Here is a 9833-nt window from a genome sequence, read left to right as displayed (position 1 = left end):
TTGCATCCTGCAGCATTTCCAAGCTTACCATTTTGAGAGCGTCTCCAGTCAAGTTTACAGGTACTCGCTACAAGAGTTGCGCCTGCCCTCTGTTCCACCCTAGGAACCACGCCTTACTTCTCCATGAGTCTCTCGCTCTTAGTCTCAAGAGTCCAGGTAGCTTTCCACCTTTAACCATGGGGGCAGCCCATTAAAGATTGATCCATATATGTCTTAATACTCTGAGTATTACAATGTCTTCACCAAGCTCACCACCTTGACAAGAGTCAACTTGTTCCCGGAACCTGCGTATGCCCTCTGCTCCTTCATAGCAGCCGCGTCTTAAAGCTCCATAAGTGACCCACTTATTGTCCAAGGCAAATGTCTTCTAGCTCATTGATCTTTAGCAGGAGGACAATATCCATGAAAGTCAATCCTGCATTTGTCTTCATACTCACCATAGCCACTTCATAGGCTATACACTTGTCCACTCATATCTAGCCATCTCATTGGCTCTGGGGCGTTCTGAACTTGACTCATATTATGACCCACACACCTTCTCTTCAAATGTCTCCGTTCATCGTCATACGGTGGTATGAAATGGGGCTCTTCTATCACGGCCCTCACACCTTCTCTAAGGTGTCTTCGCCTTTTATAGGCGATTGCATCCTCCTTCAATTGAGATGCTTCAAAGTGGCTTTATAAATTCTCTGCCACTGATTACATAGAAAGAGAAAGTTGCGGTATACTCCTCGCAATCCTCCACCTCGATTTCTATGTTTGGAGCTTCTACGTCTTTCATCATTACACTTGACAGCTCCACCTACACCAACTCTCTTTGGTGTCTTCGCCTTTCATCATAAGCGGTTGCCTTTTATCACAGGCGTTTGCACCCCCTCAATTAGATGCATCTACAACAGCTCATCTTTCCATCCTTGCATGCATTGGAAAGGTCCTCGCTTGTTGTCTTTATCAAGAGCACAAGAGACTTCTTATTGTACAACTTTTTCATACAGTCTCTGCTCTGAGCTTCATCTGGGAACTCTTCTTCTCCTTGCACCTGTTGTCTCATTATAGTACCTCGTTGGATCATTCGGGTGCTCCTGCACAATCTCCATGTGTCCTCGTGCATTTTCTGTTCTCCAGATTTCTCCCTATTCCTGGCTTATGTTTGACAGTAGCTCATCCTGTCACAACATCTATCCAAGTCAAAATAGGGTGCCAATCTTCATTTCCTTGATGTATTTCTCTACCATTATCAGGGTCTTCATTAATTCTCCCCTCGAGAAATTACAGTCACCGAATCTAACTTTCTTGGAGAAATCACCACTCCATCAGATCCTTGATCATACGGAACCCAACTGTTCCTTTGTGCCGTCATCCTGCTAGTCTTCAACAGTTTCATAACAAACTGTCACATATACGAAAATAGTACCGTATGGATAATCCTTCCACTAAGCAAGTTCCCAGGAAAGATTGGAGGGGTCACAACGATCCCGCTTAAAACCCAATCTCCTAGCCAGAACTTGAAATCGTCCAAATCGCACTTCAGACGACTAAGATTTGATCAAAACAATTTTGTCCTGATAAACGCTCCAGATTCAATCTCAGAACCGGTTGCACGTAGACTCCGCCACACAGAATCTTGTCCCTCGCCTCACGGCTCGGCTCAGCTCCAAATAAGCTCAGCTCGGCTCGCGGCTGGTGACGTGGCAGTGGGCCCCACAATGCTGACGTGACTGCTGGCTAGTGATGACATGTTATGCCACCTGTTCATGCTGACGAAACTGTGATGTCATCAACATTCGGATCTCGCACTTGGGTCAGATCTTTTGGTATTTGGGTCGGGTCAGCCCATCCGGGTGAAGAAGACGCGTGTGACACGTGGCGCGCGTCTGTGCTCGTGGCCAGCCACCCCGCCGGCACGTGACGACTCGTGCGACAGTTTCCGACGTCTAATTTCGACGCGGTGACGCGGTTTTCACCAGTGGCTTCGTCTCTTCCTTCTCTACACAGTGGTATGGTCAAAACACAATTTTGAGAACTTTTATTTTTGAGCAAAATCAAACACCACTTTAAACTATGTGCTTTGATACTAATTATTGGGAATTTCGACTGGTGATTTAAACCATGTGCTTTGATACTAATTATTAAGAATTTCGACCGGTGATGTACTGATATTTGCTCATAGGAAGGGAAGCACACTAAGATACAATATTTGACGTGGTTTGGCAAAACCGCCTACATCCACGGAAGAGAGTCTATATTATTAGAGATCAGAGAAAGGATACAAAACAAATATATGAAGGAGAAGGATCACTTCACTCTACTCTACTCCCAGCTCTCTTTGCTGCACTTGCAGCTGCTGTAATGGCAGAAAGGCTGCTGCCATTGCAACTCTCTCTTTCTCTCTACTTTCTTCACATTCTCACAACCCTGTTCTTATTTTGCCCTTTCTCTCTCTCTCGGTGCCCTTTTATAGGTAACCATGACATCTCCTTAACAATGGCTGCACATGGGTTGATACATTTGTTAATGGTGGGTGCAATTATCATTGACAAATGGTAACTCTATTTCTTAGGATAGGTCCCTATTAATGGCAAATCTCAACAGTTTGGTCGTTGAACTGTGTCAGATGTTACCTCTAGTTCATCATTCTGATTCTTGAGTAACTCCAGCTTGGTGTTGTCCACAACCGGCACCTCTTTAATGATCGGTGGAGCTTGTTCTATAGCTAACTTTGCCTCTTCTTTCTCCCGGATTATTTCGGCGTGGGCTTCATCTAGTTGGCCTTGCATTTCATGTAATGAACTTTGCAGTTTTACAATTTCTTGCCCTTTAGCTTCTTCTAGATCAAGCTACACAAAAAAAAAAAAAGTCAAGAACATTTTTAGCAAATTTCTTGACAACTTTAGACTCTTAACTAGTGTTTAAAGTTTTTGGCTCTGGGCATTTGGGGGGAGTAACTGACTGTTTATACAACTGATTATGAATCAACATATGCAAGGATGCATGTAGGACGTGTTAAATTTGTAGGTGATAATTTTCCTGCACTGTAAGTGAAATGCCATTTAAATTTGTTGATGAGTAGTGTTCATTTCTAAATTTAATGGTGCTTTTGTTAAACAAAAAAATCGCATTTCATTTTTGTTGCACGATAAAACTATCACTCTCCTAATATTCTCACTTTTTTGGCACTTGAACGTAAAATATACCCGCAAGTGCTTTTCAAATTCTAGTCGCCATGTGAGCTCTTCAACACGCTTCTCTAGCTTGTCCTTAGCTTTTTTAAGTGCCCCTGTTTCTCTTGCAGCCTGCATCAGTATATTTTTATTTCTATTGTGAAAACACCGACTGTAATTATAGTGCAACAGAATAGTTGAATGTCAAGAAATGGTAGAGAAGTGCAGTTAAACTGCCACAGATAGTTAGCTCACCATCCTGAGCTTTCTAAGCTCCTTCCTGGCTGTCCTTGCTCTCGAAAGACATTGCAACGCTAGAGTTGCCATCTTATGCTGCTTATACGAAGAAAGAGAACGATATCTTCTCCAGCGAGTCTATAAAAATAAAGATATGATAAGATAGGAAAATTATTAGTCAGAAATTGTTCATCTGAATGTTTTGGCCTTGCTTATTCTTGTGCATGTAGTGAGAAAGAAAAAAAATCCGAACAAATTCCATTTTCCCCAATGTTTATCTGATCTCATGTTTACTCTTCTGTTGGCATTATATTTTCTTAATTTTCAGCTCTTCATTTCATTCTATTTCTAGTCACATACTTCTTGATCCCCTGTGATTTACAACTTCTGTTAGAAGCTCATCCTGAGAGTGCGTCACCTGAATTATAATTGCAGTCTTGATTCTTCTTCTGTATCTGTATTCATTACGTGCTGCCATTGCTCGCATTCCAGTTTGGATAACTTTTGCTGATGCTTGCAAGTTAGTGTAAAATGTTCTTGCTCCATGAGCACGGACATTCTTTTGTATACGGATAGAAGCTGCTTCCTTCCTCATCTGTTCATAGAGCTTACGTGCAAGTTGTGCTGCACAAGAGGCAAGGCAAATCGAGAATTTTCATCTTTCGACTTCTATTCTTTCTAGGCAAGGACTTCAAATGGTGGTCTGGCTCATTTTCAATTGGGATCAAGTCATGGACACAAAATCTGACTTTTCTATAGAAAATCATAAGGAATTCGACCAACTCAAGCACAACTAGTTTAGAATGGCATGATTCTGTTGCCCAACTATAACATGCAAAACTAATTAACCATTCCTCATCAGTGCAAGTTACTTCAGTCGGATGGTCTGTTTGCCTTTTTGTTTCATAGGGAAAGATATAATTACATGGGGAAAAGAGAGCTAACCTCTCCAGAGTTTCTACAGATGAATTGTAGCCCTCCTTAGGGTGATGAACTCTTTTCTGGTCAGATATGTCCGGATTTGTCTCTGGATACGCCTGACAGCATTAGCCAAAACTTCAGCTCTTCGTGCATCTAACTCAGCCATCTGCCCAGCTCTGAGGAACACCTTTGTCTTCCCAATCTAAACGAAGCATTCTGGGGGGGAATGTTACAATAGCACATCATATTTTGTTTTTTACTTGTTACATAGTTTATGAACATTGCTCTTTTTTCTGCTATTTTTTTAATATATACATATCGTGATCAAACATACCTGATAGCCCGTTAAACCCATCCTGTCCAAGATGGCAACACATGCTGATTTTTCATCAGATCTGCCCAGAAGAAACAGAGAATGTTATGGTTGGACAAATATGAAGTTCAAGCTACTTTAGGTGTTGGAGAATAGTTAGTGAGGAACAGCTGAGTACATATTCTAACTCAGCTGTCACCTACTGCAGTCAGCTTCTGTTAGATAAGATACAACCTCTGCTCAAAATGATTTTTGTAGCTAAACAGTTCATTACTCTCATTACAGCCCTGACTTCGAGACTTCTGTGCCACAAATGCTTTATGCCAAATGACAAGTAACTGCACTAGAATTCATACCCATCTAGGACATCAGGAACCAACATTCCAAAACGATCAAGGAACTCATCAAATGTTCTTTTGGTTGGATAACCAGCACAACTTATCCTAATTGCCTCTAGTACTCCCTGTTGTAAAATCCACTAGAATAATCATTAACAATCGGAGAAACTTGATAAATAGTTAGGAAACAAATGTTTTTTCCCATCAGAAAAGTGAGATTCAAAGCTACATGTTCTCAATAAGGAACCAAGTGAATATATCTTACCCCACATCTTAGTTGGTTTAAGACATTGATGTTCTCAAAGATTCCAGGCTTTAGTACTGTATTTGGCTTAACACATCTTATGTAATGGGTTCTGTTGTATTCAATGTCTCCATTAAAGCTTGTAATTGTTGCTGGATGCTCATTTTAAGCTAAGTGTCAGTCACGGTCTGAATTATTTTCTGTAACATACAGGATGCTGATATTTCATGTGGACAAGCTTACCTTGAAGCGGGTACCAATTGAAGAGAACTTGGATTGCTTAGATGTCTCTTCAGGTTGTGGAGGGAAAAGGTTAGCAACAAAAGGACACTTGGAAGCATCTAATAGAGCTTGATGTTCTGCTACAACATAATCTTTATTTTTATCAAGAAACTGATCTGCTTGGTAAGTAACCTGCTCACAGAATGGCTCAATGATTAGAAACCTACAAATATATCTCATTTAGCCGGCTGTTCAAGAATAAGATTTGAACACATGGCTTACATCTCCCGCATAATGATTGATTGTGAAGTCTGTTCGAGCAAGTTCCGGCTTGCTAAAGCGTTTGTGAGCTTTATATGTCTGGTACATCTTCTGTGCAAATGTCTCATGAGTTGACTTGGGAAACATGCTGCATTACAGAGACGTTCACGCTTACATCTAATGATTTCAGCTTTTATTTGTTGCTCTTTACCCTATTGATTTCTTTAATATAGCAGATGGGTCTAAACTTAAAGGATATACACTTCCTTTTTTTTTAGATCAAGTATTCATACGTTTAAAAAGACATGTTCTACTTGCTTTCATAACATTTACCTACATTTCTGTAGCTTTTTAGTGCAAGCTTTTTTATGACATCGCTTACAATCACATAGTTTCCTCGCTCTGTTTTCATTAATACTAGAGGTGTATTAAGAAAATCAAAAAATTAATTAAATTAAAAAAATTAAAAATAAATAATTATAAAAACCTAATTATAAAAAAAATCAATTAAAATATTAAAAAAAAACTAATTGGTTTAGTTTGATATTGGTTTAATAAGCCTGAAACTAAAAAAATCAAACCAAACCCAACTGGGTCGAACCAAAAAATCAAGTTATTGAGTCAAATCGAAATTAAACTCATTAAAAATTACAAAAAACCACAAAAAAACAATATAGTTTTTTTTTTTAATATAAGATAACTGAACCAAACCGAAAATAAGCCAGTTGTATTTTGATTTTTGTTCTAAAATAACTGAACCAAATTGAAACTGGTCAGTTTAAACTGATTTTTTTTAAATTCAATTTAATTATTTTTTTAGATAAAAACTACACCAAATAAAAAATAATCACCCCTAATTAATATTACATAACATCCATAATTTTTACTAACATATAATTCCTTGAGCTATCATGCAAACTATGATGTATTAAGTGTGAATTGACCCGTTCATTTATTTGCTAAAAAGAATTTTGTTTTTTAAATAGTTTTTATATAAAATAAATTATTTTTTTATTTTTAATAGTATTATAGAAAATAAATTAAAAAATATTTTTTATTGTTTGATCATATCATGAGAAATGAGCTGTAAAATAACTTATAATTTTTTAAAAAATTTATTAAAAGAATGAATACCAAATCTAATAAATAAAAAAATTAAAGAAGGATGAAGCTAAAAAAAAATTAATTTCATAAATCATTTCAAATAAAATAAATTGCAATAAAAAAATAGATGATGGATAAATTAGATAAAAAATTTAAAAGATGATGAAATTAAAAATATATTTTAATTTTAAAAAATTATTTTAAATAAAAAAATAGAAATAAAAAAAGTAAAGATCAAATTTGATATATAAAAGATTTCAATTAAGAAAGGATAAGATAAAAAATAAATAACAAAAAAAAAACCAAAGTTGATATAAAATTCAAATTCTAAAGGAAAAATTAAAAAAAAAGATATATTTCAATTAAAAAATTAAAAACTAAATTTAATATAATTAATAAATAATAAATATTTTTGAGTTTTTCACAACTTTTTTTAAAACATTTTCTATTCAAGATAAAAGAAAAACATTTTTCTAGAATTAATTTAATTTTTTTATTAAAAAATATTTTTTATTAACTAATTTTTTAATAATATATAAACATAAAAAAATTTAAAAAAGTATTTTTCAAACAAACAACGGTAAATAATTTCACAACTAGATTAGGGCATATCCTTTTTCAATATGGAAGGCTATCAGCCTAAACATAAAAAAAATTTAAAAATTATTTTTCAAGAAACAAACAAACAGCGGTAAATAATTTCACAACTAGATTAAGGCATATCCTTTTTCAATATGGAAGGCTATCAGCCTATCACATATCAGGCTTCATCAAGAAGGGCTATTATACCTCCTGGTTTCTGCGGGCAGGGACATAAAAACAGTGTTAATTTTTCATGAATAGAATATTTTACTTTGAAATGCAACACTCTTACCTTCTCAATAAGATCTAAAACGTCCTGGTTGTCTATGAACTCTGCATAGCTCCAGTTTATTTCCTCCCTTGTATACTCTTCTTGCTCCATCTTGAATACATGCTGTGGATAGAGATCCATGTGTGCATGAAAAGAAGAAGAAGAAGAAGAAGCTTATAGAGATGGTCGAAACCATGCAAAGGAATCATATCCCTACCTGGTTAAAATGTTGTTGTAACTTTTCATTCGTTAGGTTGATACATAGCTGCTCAAAACTACAATATTTATTATATGATTAGATGTTCCTGTTAAAATAATTATTTGAAAGTAACTCCATATATAGTTTCCTACGTACCTGTTGATCTTGAAGCTTTCAAAGCCATAAATATCAAGGACTCCAATTATACTTGTTGCAGTAGGATCTTGACCAATTGAACTGTTGATCTTATCCACAATCCTGAAACATTCGATTGACTCTTTTTTTGTTAATTTCTTATTTTGATGGGATAAGAACTAATTCCAAATGCATAGTTGAGAAACTGGAATAATGTTAGAGAACTATTATCTGAGCAGTTTTTTTCGCAGAAACCATATTCCTGAGGAAACATTAACTATGTCCAGGATTTGGATGAAGTGCATATATATTGGCAAAACATCCTGAACAAATTATAAAATGCACTTCTGCTACTGCTTGCATTGCAGTGTCGAGAATGAAGTTACTGTTCAGGTGAATGAGTTTGATTTTCTTACCAATCAAACAGCCTTGAGTACAGAGTCTTGGCCATGGCATCACGACTTAAGACGGCTGAAGCTGGGTCCAGAGGTTTTGTAATGTTACCATCTGGAGTCACTATGACGCGCTTGCAAAGTGAGTCTTCCAGTGCCTTCTCATCACACCTAAATTAAAGTATTTTGTTAGATAACAAAGTGGCATCACTAGCGATTACAGCAGTATTTTTATTTTTATTTTGGCGGTTCAATAAGTCATAGTTCTAACATCAGTAGCTCCGCTGCTGTTCGAAGATGGTACAGTGATTTATCATCCTTAAGTTTAGAAGAATCAACTTCCTTCCCTTTGACGAAGTTGATGTTTCCGAGATGGAGGATTGCAGCTACTATGCGGAATATTGCATCCTGCAAAAGAGGAACCTCCCTTTGTTAATCTGGAATGTGTATCTCTACACTAAATTGTCAGATAAATAATCCATTAAGCCATTCCCGTATGAATGGGAAGAGTACATGCCTGTTCATCCTGGCTGATCCCGACAATATCCGTTGCATTTCTGGTTTCCAAATACTCCCTTGCATCATCTACGTTTGCTACTTCGTAACAGTTTGTTTGGTTCAAATAATGGAAAGTTCTTGGGTCCCCTAACTTGAATCTCTTGACATCCTGAAAGGAAACATCAGTCAGATAGCTTTTCCTGAAGGGCCAGGCCCACAATTCTTGCATGGTTTTCAGGAAATCACCTCTGGTGGTGCTGCGCAGAGCATGTAAAAACAATGGTAGTTTCTCTCCGGGTCAGAGACTTGGCAAACACGTGATCTTTCAAGAAGGTAAGTACGAACTGCAGCTCCAGATATCTTCCCATTCTTATCAAATTGTATCTCAACAAACTTTCCAAATCGACTGATTGACAACCCAATTTTTTACAAGTTAAACACAAAATTTTAGAAGAAAGTAGAACGTAGATAAAGCATCTAAATTTCATAAATTTCATCAAATTGTATCTCAACGTAGCTGCTTTTTACTTGAATCTGTATTCTGTAGTTTCAATACTAATTCATAAAAAAATAATTATGGTGGCATCAGTTATATCAATTAATGTTGGCTCACATATATCTCATTGAGTGCAAACCGGCAAGCAAGGTTATACAAGACTCCTGGTTCATGGAGATATGCTAATTTCATCATGTCATCGACTCCGGCTGGTGGGGCCTCTGTGTCTTTTGAAATATATGGATCAACCTAACACCAAGTGTAATGATGCCAACAACCCATTAGAGATGTATATGCTAATTTCATCATGTCATCGACTCCTGCTGGTGGGGCCTACGTGTCTTTTGAAATATATGGATCAGCCTAACACTAAGTATAATCATGCCAACAACCCATTAGAGGTGTCAATTGAGCCAATCATAAGAGCTAGGGCTAAGAAGCTTAAAGAAGCATTGAATG

At 36.7% G+C, this 9833-nt stretch overlaps 1 protein-coding gene across 1 annotated transcript in view; it reads right to left on the bottom strand.

Annotated features, from left to right (window-relative positions):
• LOC105111396 (myosin-12-like) overlaps nucleotides 1–9301 on the bottom strand; it is a gene marked incomplete at its 5' end in the record, with an annotated part of 17331 nt that extends 8030 nt beyond the window's left edge. The window contains 19 exon segments of the mRNA XM_011006733.1: nucleotides 2622–2837; nucleotides 3195–3293; nucleotides 3417–3536; nucleotides 3817–4022; nucleotides 4344–4521; nucleotides 4654–4714; nucleotides 4989–5095; nucleotides 5236–5324; nucleotides 5327–5366; nucleotides 5458–5628; nucleotides 5719–5845; nucleotides 7563–7600; nucleotides 7676–7777; nucleotides 7872–7929; nucleotides 8010–8111; nucleotides 8405–8551; nucleotides 8652–8788; nucleotides 8898–9047; nucleotides 9125–9301. Coding sequence (XP_011005035.1) covers nucleotides 2622–2837; nucleotides 3195–3293; nucleotides 3417–3536; nucleotides 3817–4022; nucleotides 4344–4521; nucleotides 4654–4714; nucleotides 4989–5095; nucleotides 5236–5324; nucleotides 5327–5366; nucleotides 5458–5628; nucleotides 5719–5845; nucleotides 7563–7600; nucleotides 7676–7777; nucleotides 7872–7929; nucleotides 8010–8111; nucleotides 8405–8551; nucleotides 8652–8788; nucleotides 8898–9047; nucleotides 9125–9301 — 2325 coding nt within the window.
• Nucleotides 9302–9833: the final 532 nt, after the last annotated feature.

Source organism: Populus euphratica, unplaced genomic scaffold, assembly GCF_000495115.2.
Source record: "Populus euphratica unplaced genomic scaffold, PopEup_1.0 scaffold295.1, whole genome shotgun sequence".
Lineage (NCBI taxonomy): Eukaryota > Viridiplantae > Streptophyta > Magnoliopsida > Malpighiales > Salicaceae > Populus > Populus euphratica.
This window is presented reverse-complemented; position numbering and strand designations above follow the sequence as displayed.